This window comes from Vanessa tameamea, chromosome 24 (genome assembly GCF_037043105.1).
Source record: "Vanessa tameamea isolate UH-Manoa-2023 chromosome 24, ilVanTame1 primary haplotype, whole genome shotgun sequence".
Taxonomy (NCBI): domain Eukaryota; kingdom Metazoa; phylum Arthropoda; class Insecta; order Lepidoptera; family Nymphalidae; genus Vanessa; species Vanessa tameamea.
This window is the reverse complement of record NC_087332.1, coordinates 6,987,034-7,003,676: the sequence shown is the minus strand read 5'-3', so window position 1 is coordinate 7,003,676 and position 16,643 is coordinate 6,987,034. Positions and strand designations below refer to the sequence as shown.

Genomic DNA, 16,643 nt, shown 5'->3' with positions numbered 1-16,643 from the left:
GGTTGATTTCGACCAATGAAATTAGGTACGCGGCACGTATAGTGCGCTAGTTTGTACGTAAACGTAAGTGCCCTCTATACAATGAATCTCATAATCCAAAGGAACGGATATTCTGATATGACTGGAAAGTGTTCGGGCGCAGGACTAACGGCTTAACGTGCTTCCCTGAGTTCAGTACATCTAGTGATGTTCTTAAGACGATTAAAATATATATCGATTGAAAATGTACAATGTGCGATATCTCAGAAATAATGATTAATCTAATGACATTTAAGTATATTTAATAATATTAAAGAATGTATTGTTTAATTAATAATCATGGTTATTATATTTTTATTGAAGAACCTGACGATGTAATTGTATTAAAACACTGATGTCATACTTTTGCTGACAATCGCTCGTCTCATTCCTGCGCGTTGACGTGACTCATGACAGAAAAGGATAGCAATAGAACGTCAAATTATTAGTATGATATTGTATTCATGTATTGTCATCTTTTTCTTTCACAAGTCGTGTTGGTAAGCGAAGAAGAGACAGCGATATCTAAGTTAAGAAACTCATGTTAATCTAATATTATTCTAACAGTGTTACTGTTTTTCTTTCAACTGTTATCCAAAATATATATTTTTTTAATTTTTAGGAGAAGTACGTAAATCGATTAATAATTATATCGAAACTTAAATATCGTTTTAAATGTAAGCATTGATTTCAGTTTTTTTAATCGAAATCATTTTTTTTAACCGAAATCTATGTTGTATTAGCATCCTTTATAGATAAAAAATGAATGAAATCACAATAATGTAATACTATGTTCCAATAGCAGGAGTAAAGATAGACAAACATCTTTTAATCTCGCTGGAACAACCCTTGTGGGGACTTAAGATGCCCAGGGTATCCTACTACACCGAAATACCCACTAAAAAGCCAATAGTACAACCTCCGTCTTTTCGAAATCACAAAAAAAAAAAAAAACTTAGAATAACGTATTAATATCTCTGCTCTACCACTTCAAACAATTTCACTCCACTTAACAATATATATTTTTTTTAATTAAACAATAATTAATTATTAGATATATTGATAATTTCAGGTCTCCAATGATCCTGTCTCAAGATTCGATGTTGTTTGTTTAATTTTACTCCTTTCATTGGGAGCGTTTATAGATTATATGTTAAGAAGTATTGTTTTCATACGTAATATATATTTTTTTATTATTATGTAGTTCAATAGTCTACCTCAAACTTCGTGCTCAGTTTTAAGCAATATTAATCGGGATCGTTGATCGTATTATCTGTTTTCGTATGAATTCAAATCTCGTGACTAATGCATTTTAATACAAAAGACGTATGTAATAAAAAAAAGTTCAAAATGACTAAAATAATTTCCGAAGTGAAACTTCTTTGAGTTTCGAGCTAGAGTGCAACGTTTCGGACGCGAAAAGGTTTCACTCGTTGGATTTGCACGCGTTACAATGTTTCATTCAATAAGACTAAAACCTGTTCAGGATATTGTAACGAAAAAAACTATTGTTTGTATAAATTGAATGATATCAAGACTATTATTATATACATTTAGGGGGTATGTTAGGGTCGCAATTTAATATTTTTAATCATACATATTTTTTTTATAAGTCGAATGTTAAAAATTTTGATTTTAATAATTACATTATATAAATGTAAATAGAGATTAAATAATGACAGTTATTAGTTCTTAATTAAAAATATAATTGTTGACCCTGGCAACACAGTGTGGACAAAGTTTTAATAGTTTCAAAGTATATCATTGACAGTGTAACAAGTATTGAATTTAATTCAATTTTAAAAATTAAATTTCAAATGCAATTGTAATATTTGGCATTTTGAGTCTAGGTATGACGTTGATTTAAAAATGATTTAAAATTGACATTATTTAATAATGTAATCTTTCTACTAATCTAACTGATATTCAAAATGTGAAAGTAAATCTGTATGTCTGTCTGCAGAATAATGAATCCTCTCATTCTGGTACCTAGGTAAGGACTCGATTGGAGCCGTTGTGACTATAATTACGCCTGTATAGTATTGACACTATTATTTTTTTAATTTAATTAAATAACATTACAATAACTTAAGTGTACAGATATGACATATAAAGACAGCTATAAATATACATGGTTTTTTTTTCTTTGAATTCGAATAATTATACGGGTTGGTCGAGACATATGTGGAAGCTATATATTCCAATGATAAAAAGACTTAAGATAAAGAAACTTTAGATTTATATATTCAACGCGATTTACTTAATAAGCTCAGCTGTATTATGCACTACAAACAGTATTTATAATACGTTACTATTCCGCTTAAATACTCTTTAATTTTGACATTTTAAATCTCGACCAAAGGCGTCACATCAATTCAAGGTCATAATTGTTTATTCATCTTTATTCCTCCTCATTGGTCATTGGAAGCAGCTAAAGTCATTAATTGTATTATATGTAAACAACTTGACAGATATAATTAGTTATAATGTCCGAAAAGTATTTTTATTGTTTTTTATTTTACGCGGCTTACAGTAGAGTGAACTGGCAGACATCGTCACGTAAGGAATAGACTTTTTGCCTCCATCAATCATTCCCTCTCTTTCTGTTTCTCTGTGTCTCTTTCTCTTATATAAGGTTTAATATAATTTTTTTTTTGTTTTAATTTTTTAGTAACAATTTTCTTAATTAAATTATTCACAAATTTATTTCATTTTTTCTCATCAAATACATAATTTAACGCGAAAGCAACTTCGTTTCAACCGAGTGTGCCACTACACCTAATTTTATATTTTGTACGCATTTGATTGTACTGGTGTATCAATGACAATGAAATTATAAGGCCCTGTCCACACCGCAGTGTACTATATATATTAATGTAAAGTCGGAATAGGTAACTAAGTATAGTGTAAGGCGTAACGAACGATGTAAATATCCTGACATATAAATTATTGTATTTCATAATAAAAATTTAACTATAAATCTGTGATTTATTTTATACTTATAATCCTTTTAGTTGTGCTGAAATTATAATAATAAATATTGCATGAAGGTTATAAGTTATAGAGGGAGTGTTACGTCGTCACGGTATACGACTTTATCTAAAAGGCGCGCCAATGTTGCTACATATCAAAATTCAAAAACATTTGCCGTTGAATGAGACACCGACCTATTGCAATCCTTCAATCTTTTTTTTTTTTAATAAGTACTAAGTCAATTTTAATTTATAAAAAAAACGATCACTTTAAATATGGCCGTTGTAGAAATAAACCACTCCTTATATAATTAGTGTTACTAATCAAGAAATCTGAGATTGTCTGTATCGTCTCCTCTGCCTAGTATTTAATATGTTATATATTTAGATGGGCCAGTTATTATATAAATAATTATAAAAATATAGCGAAAAAATATTTGAACTTTGCCTATTAATAAATTTAAATATGTTAAATACTAAGACTTATTACATAAGACTGCATCTCCCTACTCATATACCAATATAAAAAATATGTACGGGTACTGTCGCTATAAAAAATATTTTAACTTTTTATATAAATACCTTTTAATAGTCCTTCTGTGGGTTTGAAGTTTGAATATATATGGAAAACAGATTCCAACTATATAACTTCTATTCAAATCGACCGCGGGAGTGGTGTCAAAAATGGTATTAAATATAATGTCTAATTTACTGGGCGAAAAATAGATCATTAATCTGTTTTATCTACATTTAAAAAAAAGTTTGACATTAGTTTGATAGAAGTAGGTATTTAACCTAGCGTTTTGTATTTTATTTATTTCGTTTCATAAAATTTATGTAAATATTCCAATTATTTATTTGTTAAAAGTTTATGTGTGTGGACGTCATGTGTTACAAATATAGATTCGTTTCATGAAAGTGAGTGCCTACTTTTTGATAAAAAAAAACGGTTTTAGAGTTTTAATAATTTTTTTTATCATCATTAGTAACTTGCAAATGTCCATATTAAATTTCACAAAATGTAGTAGTTATCAATTTATAAACAGATAATTAAATTCTAATGTATTTTTAAGAATTATTCAAATGTAATTGCTAGTCTACTAATGGAAAAAAGGTTTAGAGCGGCCTCGTGTCTACCCACACAATGAACCAACCAATATTCCTATAATACTAATCAGATACATTTTAATCTATACTAATATTATATATACTAATGTAATTCTGTCTGTTACCTTTGTACTCTTAAACATCTGAACCGATTATGATGATATTTGGTATGTAGATAGATAGATTACCGGGGAGGGACAAAATGGTGGGGACGGTTTGTGTTGTATAGGGCAAGTTTGAAAGAGTAAAGCAGCAGGTTCAGCTAGTGAAATATATTTCCAGCTTTGCATTCATGTTGCTAATAATCTTGATACTTCTGGATTTAACCGCATCTGAAGTGGACGATCAAACGTACTGCGCTCTGCGGTACAGGCGCCTCTGTCAGGGCAAAAGACAACATGTTGCCTGTCATTTCTCTTCTGTAAGTTAAGACTTCATATTTTCATACAATTCAGCAGTGGTACAGTCAGCAAAATAAAATTTTATTGAATGGCTAATTTAACCAGTTGGTTCTATGAAATAGTGATGTTTTCAGCCTGGACCGGGCCCCTCGTGCCAGAATTACACTAAAATGGAATTCAAAAGTGACTTAAAACATTTCGTCATACATTATATTAACAGGTGACTTATATTTTATTATTATATTAATATGCTCAAGGGTTATTATGCATTCGCCTCAATATTGATTGAAAACTATTGTGTTAAAACAATCTAGGATCTAAGACCTAACAAACCCTTTCTTAAATCAAATCAAATGTATTTTATTCAAGCAAACTTCACAATGTAGCGTTTTTGAATTCGTCAATGTTTAAACAGCATCGTTTTGGAAAGCAGCCTCCAGCGAGAAGAAACGGCACAAAACTAGCATAATTGATATTTTCAAATGAACAGTTTTACAATACTGTTGTATTCTTAAAAGTCTGGATAATCTTTTTATAGCGCCAGATGGAGCAAAATTTTACGACAAAATACTTCGTACTTATTTCATTTCATGAATATGCTTAAACCATCAAGTATGTGTAATTTAAATAGAGTGTTTAAAGGCGTCGCCAGCGGATAGCGGCGGGTAACGAACGCGTGCGCGGCGGGGCGCACCTCCCAAGACCCGAGATTATGATGTTAGTTGTAAGTTTGTTAAAATATCAAGTTTATCACAGAATTCAGCTTTATTTTTCAGTTAGTTCTTGTTGATTCCAATGTATGAAATGTGTTCCAAATTTGCGTATTATCTTCCTATATTATATGGACATTGGGACCTTGTAAGTTTGAAGTACTACTGGTACTTGTGTCAGGAGATTCCGCTCCATTTTACTTTATACTTTTACTAAAAAGTGAATATTGGATACACATGAAAGTAGGAGACGATATTAAATGGAAGGCAATTTAGAGGAAGGCTCTAGCTCTGGGCCCTTGACAAAAATTAGCCCTCCCAAATAAGATTTATTTTTATAGATAAGAAAACATTTTTCCACATTTTTCATAATTATTCTATCAGAAAAAAATAATGTTCATATTCACAAAACGCTTTTGCAAAACTATTTCAATTTCTAATTGTTAGGTTAGTTCATCGATATCAATTTTCTGTTAAAACAAAATTTCGTGCTCCGGTTCCAAGCCTTTAAATTCAACTTTATCTATCAATATCTGACAAGTACAGCTTTTAATCACGAATTTGTGTGCGTGTGTGTGATATAATTGCCATTCACATCCACAACTTCATTTATATTTAAGTTAATACATATTTGCCTCATATTCTAGAATTAGCCGTATCCGAATAGCATCTGGCTAACTTGTGAACTTCTTTCAGGGCTGGGACCGCGAGTTGGCTTTTCTGGCACAACGTCTGGCAGACCAGTGTGAATTCGTGCACGATTATTGTCGAGCCACAGGTACAGTAATTTACCTTACTGTCGTTTGTGTTATGGCTAGCTTAGTAGGCTGGAAATCCTCGATCGATCCGAATCGAAAAGAAAGATCGGTTTTTCTGTGAAGACTTTTTTTGTAGCAGCTAAATTTCTTAGAAAGTTGGTAGTGTGTGGGCAAGAAGTAGTCCTTGCCTTGGGAAGCAGATAAGGCTGTTATCCCATCCCCAGCCTATGATAGAACGAAGGAATAAAGAGTTCCCCTGAGCCTGATTAAAACCATATTAGATATGTGCATACCTAAAACGGTTTTAATATGTTCTATGTATACGTTATAATATAATCTTCGCTACCTAGCTAGTCTTATTACTATCTTAATCTATAATTTATTTCGTATCTTATAAAGCAATTACTTTTATACTTAACTTCAATTGATTGGCTGTGAACCGGCAAACAGCAGTTCTTAGTATTGTTGTGTTCCGGTTTGAAACGTGAGTTAGTCAATGAAGTCAGTCATGTTATGGTTAATAGTTCTTACAGCACCAATGCCTGTGGACGGTGTGGTTGTGGCCACAACCTTCAGTCAAATGCCCGTCATTCTACATATAATAATAAAAAATATGAACATTTGTATTAAGTTTAGTTAGAAATAATTCTCCTCTCAAATTGTCTGGTAGAAATTGCTAATAACAATAAGTCCATATAGGCCAGTCAATAAGGCCCGTGAAGGTCAAGTAATTAGTATCATTGTGATTTTTTGATATGTGGTTTTGGGACGTTAAAATAATAACAAATTAAAATTTTCAACCCTCTGGGGTGAACGCTAGGGGGTTGAGAGGATGAAAAGCGTTTTTGTTTATAACTTTGTGAAAAAAATTGTTAAATGGTTGAAAATTGGACAGAAGGTATAAATAATTATAACTTACCTTGTATTAAAATTTCAACCTTTATTGTTAAGTGCAAAATTAGTTATTAACAAAAAAGTATGTTTTCGAATAACAGTGGTAAAAACTTGTTTAAACGAGTTTAAATGTTTATATAAATTTGTTAATTAGTAATTAATTCAAGTGTCACCCTCAATGGTACTTGTTTTATTATTTTTTCATAAACAAATTCAAATTTAACAATAATGAATGTGAAAAAAGGGGAAAGTAGGGCAAAATGATAGATAACTTAGAAAATTGTCTTTAACATTCGTATTACAGATACGATTTTTGCAAACAACATTTTATTATTATTTGTTAATTAAAAATTACATGAAAATCATTGTTTTTAGTTTTAACCGCTCAAAAAAATTAAAGAAACATTTAAGAGGACAGTCCTTGCGGAACGCCTAAATAGCGCTTACTGTTTTCGAAATATCTTAAAACTGGAGCATTGATTATGGATGAAAAAAAACATTCAGTATCTTAATAGATAGATCTCAAGTTTCACCGCATGATATTTATAAAATTTGTATAAATAACTCAGTAAATTCATCGTCAACATCACTCCAAACACTGAAATCGACCTTTTCTATTAACGTTTTTTAAGCTATTTAGCTGCTAGTTTATACATGTATTTTTGGTTAAATGGGGACACAAAAGTGTAAATAATAAGTTCACCGTGTTAAATTTCTATTATATCACATAATATTATAGTAATTTTTATTTAAATATTGCTTACTTTTTGGCATTCGTCGTCCATACTTTTTAGTATGGAGAAAATCATTTGACGGTTTTGACTTATTATTCGACATCGCTGTCAATAAATTTTCAGTCCCTCCCCAGATCTTAAGGTGGGAGCACGTCAGTTTTTATTTCGAGCCGAGTCTTATAATTTCGCGAATCGTCTACGCACACATAGACAAGTTAGCATAAGGGTGGGGCGCGAGTGTCATGGGATGCAATTGTTAATTTTTACTTTTCAAGATTTATCGACTATTAGTCAAGTCACATATTATTAAGTTAGTTCTTTGATAAATAAATATTTTTGTAATAATTAATAAAAATTGAACGATTTTAATTGCCCTGTATGAATCTACCCCATGGCGTACGAATTTACCGCATTTACTGTACGAACGTACCCCTACCATACCAATACGTGGGGTACATTCGTACAATTATTTTCTGTAGAAAAAAGCTTATAACCCTTTAACCTTTTGTCATAAGAATTTTGGACTTTTTTGTAACAAACTATAATATATTTGTTGCACTTAAGCACATAAACTAGGTAAATACGACAATTAATCACATCGTAAAAAAATAAAATCTGAAAAGTGTACGAAGGGTAACTATTTTCCCCTAATGTCGAATTAAAAGTACAAAATTATAAGGATGAACATAGTGAATACCCGAATGAACCTGAATGTAATGTAATTTTTGCACTATCGTGCTTATTTTTTTCTCTTAATACGAAATTTAAAACAAACGCCAACTCATACCCAAACTCATGTCGTTTCGTTCGTCTGCTTAATTCCTAATTATTTAAATGCTTAATTAAAATAGTGCATAGTGCTAAGCAAAAACGGTTGATATACATTCCATTTTGTACTGATGCTATACTTAGTTAGTACCTTTCATGACCAGATACCGTCAGCGGGCCGCCCCCCTGATTTTTGTGTAATATAAAATAATTTTAATTGACTTGTTTAACCAAGAAGATTTATGTCTTTAGTTAATTAAAAAAAAACTGATTAATATTTACCTCCATTATTTTTATTTATAAAATTTAAGTAAGTGATTATAAAATGTGTCTTAACGCCCTAATTCGTTATACCTACCAACCTTAAAATATACAGAAAATAATTATTTAGTTAGAGGAGAGCAGTAGAATCAATAAAAATCATAATGTATATGAGGCATCTTAATGCACTCTGACCGCACCCTATGCTAACAAATAATTTATAATTGTGTTTGCGAGTGACATCCTTATAGCTAATACATTACTCATAAATAAATGTATTTTTATAAATCCTACGTTATGAACGCGCAATGAAAATTTAATTTATTCGTTGCAACGAAAACAAGCAACTAATTGTCTAGGGGGTGCGTACGATACACTGCACAATGCAAGTGTATTATTGGAAAGTACCTATGTGTGTGTTCTAAAATAAATTCCCACGCTGACAAACTATGCTCTTAAAAGAAAAATTGGAAAGACACTTCTTACACAATCCTATGTTGCCTCTCCGTCACAGTCATCTGAAAGTCTTAAAATTATTACTTCAATTATCTATTTAGAGTAAGATGGAAGTTCATAAGCGAAGTAATTTTGCAATTGCTCCTGAGTCTCTTTAGTAAAAGAAATCCGCTGGAACAGTAGCATTGGATCCACAGAAACGACGGTATCATCGATTTTCAGAGATGAGATTTTCAGAGTATTGTTATTAATTTAAAAAAAACATTGTAACATTGTAACAATGTTTTTTTTTTATTATTTTATACTACATGAATACTTCAAACAGCTCTGCATGATCAATAATTACATATCTTTCTGTAAACATACGTATGTTTTATTTCATAGAATATGCTCAACAATATTTGTTTATCAAAACCGCTTATCACAAAAATCTATAGTACGCAATCAGCGAATGAGGTCATCTGATAATAAATACATATTATATTACAAACATGTCAATTATAAAAACTAAATTATCGTGAAATCAAAAAGTTATGATGTAATTTTTTTAAACGGATACTATTACGAGGTCAAGACATGTTATATTGATATATAAATATTCCGTTTTTCTTTGGGAAACTTTTAACGGTATAAAAAATTACTAGCTTTGCGAACCAAGTGATAGACTATAAGATTTTTTATATTAATTCCAACAAATATCGAAATATTAGGGACTTTATTCAAGATTAAATTAAGCTTAAAGTCACCACCGACTTGGAAGGTAAATCCCACTGAGAAAAATCGCAACAGGAACTTCTTTTAAGAATAGTAGCAATGCCCCACTTTGGAGTTACTAATATACCTATTTACCCCTCCAATTAAGCTTTAAGCTTGTGCTATGAATAGAGACGACAATTGCCCAAGGGGTCACGATCGAACCTGTTACTTAACATGTCTAGTTGGTCCGTAAGCAATGAGCTATTGACGCTTCATTAAAATTAGTAGTTTCTCTCATCCAAGATTAATTTGGAAAGTAGAAACTACCATGCCAATAATGATTTATTCGGAATGGTTAACATTTTTTATACTGGCAATGTCTATGAGACTCGATGACCACCTCCTTTGAATAGACAAATTAAAAAATATATAGTCGTTATTTATATTTATATGTATTATAGACAGATATACTAACCCGTTTAATTAAATATAAAGCATTTTAATTATACTTTAGTACGATTCCCGTACGCTGGTCAAAGCGTTGGTGAGGTACGCTGGCGTCGTTCAAGCGACTCCGATAAGCTGAGCACGCAGCGTGTAATACGACGCGTACTGGATGCCTGGTGGGGCGAGCGGAGACGTGTGCAGATCCAACAACTGGTTGCACCTTTCAGGCTGAATCCAAAGTTAGTATATTCGTTAACCAGAGGTGTCCTAAAAACAACTGATATGCATATTACTTAAAACTCCTCCTTGAGTCTGTTCACCGCTAGGAATTACTTTTTTTACATTCTAATAAATTTAGTGACACTTATATATTCTTTACCTACGATGAAGTATTATACAAGCACAATACTAAGCACAAAACGATTTCGCTCGATATTACACAAATAATAAAAAGTAATCACTTGGTTGTACCATACACTCATCAGATCTTCTACTACCAACCAGGATTACTTTGTATTGTTGTGTTCCGGTTTAAAGGGTGAGTGATCCAGTGTAACTACAGGCACAAGACACAAGTACTATGCGCAGATGTGACCACTTGAGATCATAGAAAAAAAAATATTGTGATATATACAAGATTCAAACAATTTTGTATCAGTCAGGAATAGCATCTCGTTAACGTAAATGTAAAATTACATATATATAAACCATTAGTCACGTGGTCAAAAGAATACATACATTAAAAATGAAATTCGTTTATTTGTGACGATAATACTTCTAATATTTCCATAGAGGATCAGTTTGGGGTCACTTCAGTCAGCTGGCAGTGTGGACTCTCCGCGCGGTGGGTTGTGGCGCAGTGCGCCACGGCTTTGATTACACACGGATGCTCTTGGTCTGCGACTTTTCCCACACGAACATGCTCGGTCAAAGAACGCTCAATCCTGGCCCACTTGCACCGTGTCCGATACACACAATACGACGGCCGAGAACCGCTTATCCGTTACTCTGTGCACCGGTAAGTACTTTTTCCAATATCTTTGAAATCGAAAACTTTAGGTTTTCACATCACAAATTTACTTTGTATTCCTAAGAATATGTTGTCATTTTACTAGACTTAAGATTAAACTTAAGGTTAGGGTAGTTCCTTTTTTTCATCAATGATGTCATTCTTACCGATTTCCGTAGTAGAGACCAGCCAGCTACGCAGGACATGTTATAGTGCACAGATTTGTACGCAAATACAGGTGCACTCTTTATTCCTTCACTTTCATAATCCGATGGAACCGCAAATCTGACACCGACCAACGGCTTTACGTGCACTCCGAGGCACGTTAGTGTACACACTTCGTACTTCCAGACTCCGTGCTGTTCCTGAGAAGTTTTCGTCAGAGAAACCCAATAAATTTTACCCAACTTGACTTTTTTGAACCCAGAAACTTGTGATCTGTGACGAAATTTAACCTCTAAATCAACGAGGCACACATACACATGTAATATGTAATCATATTCAATGTTAAGTAGATATGTATACAGACATATATCATGTAGGAGAATCAACGATTACTATTTCCAAGATATTTTACGACCGCGTCTTTATAATCTTGTAACGTATAATACGCCTGTTTTGTTATTGTATTGTAGTCTGGGTTTTATCCAATAGTAATATAAAATTTAACAAGATTTAGTCGTCTCTTGTTCATGATAAATATTTGCAATAACTTTACGGGTGATCACATGATTTGTATTAATATAACGTTGACTGACGGTTCTGGGTTGAAATCCCAAGTCGAGCCGATAAACAGTTTTTGTGTTTTTCTGTCCAAAAATTTGTCCAAAAGTTGGAACGTTACGTACGTTGAAAGTTAAACCCTGGAGTTCTGCGTATGAACTCTTTCCTCTCATGTCGGATTTGCCGTCCCATCAGATTATAAAAGTGAGTCAGTAGTTGGGTGGTAGCGAGATTGGCGGCCTTGACCGAAATCTGCCAGGTCGATATCATCATCATAATTAATATTACCAGACCATGGAATGAGGTTTGTTTAAATAAATGTTTCTAATAACTTATTTATACAGGTAAAACGACAAATATCTTCGGAAAATGATTATTATGAAATCAAAGAAAAATATAAAGATGATTACGATGATGATTTTGAAAATGAGCGTGTTGTTACAACTGTCCAATCAGAAGATACGTCTCGTGTCGAAATTGTGAAGACAGCAGCGACTAATAAATATTTGAGAACAACAGTATTACAAGATAATGGATCTATGAATTTTAATACTGGAATAAGTTACTTGGGTACTTAAAATTTTTGATCGTTTTCTTCTAATAGTAGTAGTTGGATTATAATCACTGGAACAGTTAAACGAGGTTAGATTTTAATCTCGCTTAACTATTAATTCAATTTGTACGTTTTAATGGCCGAGATGGCCCAGTGGAGAGCCGAGATGGCCCAGTGGTTAGAACGCGTGCATCTTAACCGATCATTTCGGGTTCAAACCCAGGCAGGCACCACTGAAATTTCATGTGCTTAATTTGTGTTTATAATTCATCTCGTGCTCGGCGGTGAAGGAAAACATCGTGAGGAAACCTGCATGTGTCTAATTTCAACGAAATTCTGCCACATGTGTATTCCACCAACCCGCATTGGAGCAGCGTGGTGGAATATGCTCCATACCTTCTCCTCAATGGGAGAGGAGTCCTTAGTCCAGCAGTGGGAAATTTACAGGCTGATTATGTTTATGTTATGTTTTAATTATTACCGCGATATCCGACTCGTACTACTCGCCATAGCCTTCTGACGTAATAAAAATATTATTTACGTTAGATACGAAACAAACTAATCTAAAATTTTTCCGTGGAAAATTTCCTAACTAATTTGAAATATTCCTATAAGACTTGTAAAAATTTTATGTTTTCGGATGTTTGGAAATTTGGAGATCGTGGACTCAACTTTGCATAGCATCGCTGACTTTTCATGTACTTAGTTTATTTATATTTCATTGTTTGTAATGTATCTCGTACTTTGGTATCATTTTTAAACGTGTCATTTAAAATTCTGCCACACTTGTATCCCGACATTTGAGCGGTGTGGTCTAATAGCTTGTTCGTAAAAGGATTACTTGTTTTGCTTATCAGACACATCTAGTAAATATTCCATATGATTTACAGGAACTTTAGAAGAACCATCGACTCGTGTATTAGAAAAACTACAGCACGAGTTAGAATCAAAAAACAGTGAGAAGCAGCTAGTTCCGATGAGTAAATACCAGGAGTGGGTTACAAAAAGAAATTATTTTGGACGAGTGAGGTACAATTTATAATTATCGTTTCTTTTTGGAATTATACTACAAGCAAGCTTATCTCTTTTGATAATACAAATATTACAGATACCAACGGATGGTAAGTGTTTTTTTATAAACAATAGGTAGTCGGACTGGCAAATGGTAACTTGATGGTAAGTGGTCACTATCGTCCATTGACAATGGCGCCGTAAGAAATTTGAATCATTCCTTATATCTCCAATGCGCAACTAACCTTGGTAACTAAGTTATTATGTACCTTGTGCCTGTAGTAACACTGGCTCACTTATTCTTGAAACTGGAACACAGCAATACAAATAACTGCTGTATGGCTATAGTATATACGATGAGTGAGTGGTACCACTCAGACAGGCTTGCACAAAGACATTCCATCAAGAAAGTGTTATCCGCCAATATATGCCACTCTATCACTGCGTCACTTCCCATTAAATCTAACATATATTATGTTTCACGTGATTGTAGAAACAAAGAACATCCTTATACTTAAATATAACGATAAAAGTACCTTTTGCTATTTGGTCGGAGAATAGCTGGTGAATTAGTCGTATCTCCCACTTAATATGAGTAAATGTAGGTAAATAATTAACTTACGATAATCAAACAAACTATTTGTTTGATTTATACAAATAATTTCATGTTAGAGAAGATCAAGAAAGTGTCACGAATACGTTAAATACCTTCGTAGCTGATGAAGATGAAGAACCTTCCCATGTGTACTACACGAAGTTCACAACAAAATTAAACTTCGGTACCAAACAAGTACGTCAATAATAATCCGTCGCCCAGATCCGCACGCGTAGCCATATGTAGAACTAATTGTCCGCCTCGGCTTTGCTCTAGTTTCAACGGTTGGTCGTCAGGTGCTGACATAAAAAAGTGGCCGAAGTCCTTCCTTGGAGTTCGGAGTTGCTTCATACCAAATTTCATCAAATTTGTTTTAGTAGTTTAATAGACAAACAGACAGACAGACAGACAGTGTTACTTTCGCATTTATAATATCAGTATAGATGACTGGTGTTCATGAATGTAAATTATCAACTTTATGAAATCCGCATCAATATCCAACGCCTGACGTCACATCATTCTATATTCGTTTTTATTGTATATATAATTATGTACATAAGAATTATTAAAATTAATTCCATAAATATATAGATACAATAATGAAATAAAAATTATTACTGTATAAATCTTAACCACGTGGAATGGTGTCAAGATTGCTAGCAGCATTTCCCCGTTGAATCGCAATTCCGACCCTCTGGGCAAAAAACGAACAATTCACCAGTGGAGGCAATGAGGCAAAGGTGTTATTTAAATATATTGTAGATTAAATATTAAATAAATAAATATTGGACAACATCACATACATCACTCTGATCCCAATGTAAGTAGCTAAAGAACTTGTGTTATGGAAAATCAGAGGTAACGACGGTACCACAAACACCCAGATCCAAGACCACCCAAGACAAAACTAACTTTTTCTACAGAAACTTTCGGCCGGAAATCGAACCCGGGACCTCGGAGTGGCGTACTCATGAAAACCGGTGTACACACTATTCGACCACGGAGGTCGTCGTGTATCATATAATTATTAATTGCTTTATGTTAAAATGAATTTTTATAATTATAAATATGTCTCTGTTATAGAGCAGGCAGAGGTGGAGACAGACAAGATTAAGACCTCAAAGGTTGGTTTATATTTAAGAAAATTGAGTTCGACCATGAGACAAGAGACTTGTTTGATTGTTTTTTGATTTAAGATCGACAATTCCACACAAAGCGCAACTGCATTGTTGTTCAAGTAGAACATGAAAACGACTGAACGGCAATGATTAATTTTCAATTAATAATAAATTGACAATTTGTTAGTAAAATTGGCGACCAGTTTTTGAAATTCGAGCATATTTTTTTCCTTTTATTTCCAAAATGTTTTTGTTGATAGCACTGAGGTGGTCAATAAGTCTTCCGAACAAAAATTGGAGGCCGTGGAAGGTCGATCAGATGGACATTATTATTTGAAATATTTTTTGCCATTATGGGTCACCTTTTGGTAAGTTGGCACCAATTCTCTGAGACATTGGCACTGTAAAGAAATATTAACCAGCCCTTATATACGCTGATAACCTTGAGGACTAAGACGTTATACACAGTTTAGTTTTGCTGGCTCACTCACTCTTCAAACCGCAACATATCAACACTAAGTATTGCTATTTGGTGGTAGATAAATTTACGAATGGTTACCACGAAATGTGCATTTTTCTAGGCCTGGTGTGAATGCGCTTATAAAGAGACCGCCCGAGAAGTCGTTACGTGGACCATCAGTGGTAAGTGTCTCTATTTCCGTTTGAAACATGCAGATTTTCTATGGGTGGTCACGACTGAAGTGGTCATTATTATAGTGTCCTTTAAAATATAATACTAATCACATGAATGCGATTCTTTTAAATTATTAAAATGAACAATTTAGTAAGTGAACTTTTTCGTATTGTTACCAGTACAAAACTGAGCAAAATGTCAACTCGCCTGTGTGGAATTAGCTTGAAATTAATTAAAAGAATTCGCCTACTTATTTTGGCAGATGGACTTGTAAGACGAAATAAAATCTATTTGTAATTGTCAAAAACGAAAGCTTGTTTGTATTAATAACTTATGATTTTCAAACAATGCAGTGTTATTTGAAGCTGGATCAAGACGACGTGGATCAACTATACCGCGATACTGGTTTCAAGGTTAATTGGAGGAACCAGTCTTCATCTCTGTGAATAAACTTTTTTCTTTATTAATCTTATTTTTATTTTATAATTTAAATATCGAAGATCGACTTAATAATCAGAGAAATATTACAAATGTGATTATAACCTGTCTATGTAAAAATAAAATTGGATTGAGCCGACTGAAACGAAATTAACACGTAGCAACGGTCGTTGCTTGCTTGTATTTGAAGTTTGGTGGTTCGAATTACGTAACAATATCATTAATGTTATACTAAAGTAACGCTAAATATAATATGAGTAGAAGTGAATATTAATTATAATCCTATTTAGTAATATGAATTTAAAAATAAATAAATTCTGAAATACAAAGTAGCGAGTGT

The 16,643-nt window shown here is 32.8% G+C and overlaps 1 protein-coding gene across 1 annotated transcript; it reads left to right on the top strand.

The window, feature by feature from the left end:
• The first annotated feature begins 4,389 nt into the window (after nucleotides 1-4,389).
• On the top strand, nucleotides 4,390-16,311 carry LOC113396006 (cysteine-rich venom protein-like). The gene is made up of 12 exons (XM_064218733.1): nucleotides 4,390-4,518; nucleotides 4,633-4,718; nucleotides 5,141-5,222; nucleotides 5,905-5,986; nucleotides 10,290-10,461; nucleotides 11,015-11,240; nucleotides 12,299-12,524; nucleotides 13,398-13,536; nucleotides 14,191-14,308; nucleotides 15,197-15,237; nucleotides 15,813-15,873; nucleotides 16,219-16,311. The coding sequence occupies exons 1-12, from the start codon at nucleotides 4,390-4,392 to the stop codon at nucleotides 16,309-16,311; spliced, it is 1,455 nt and encodes a 484-aa protein (XP_064074803.1).
• Nucleotides 16,312-16,643: the final 332 nt, after the last annotated feature.

Excerpts from the sequence above, each read along its gene's own strand:
- LOC113396006 (XM_064218733.1), top strand. The coding sequence starts at position 4,390 with ATGTTGCTAATAATCTTGATACTTCTGGATTTAACCGCATCTGAAGTG. Across the intron at positions 4,519-4,632 it reads TTGCCTGTCATTTCTCTTCT|CCTGGACCGGGCCCCTCGTG; the intron begins GTAAGTTAAGAC and ends TGATGTTTTCAG. Across the intron at positions 14,309-15,196 it reads TAAACTTCGGTACCAAACAA|AGCAGGCAGAGGTGGAGACA; the intron begins GTACGTCAATAA and ends TCTCTGTTATAG.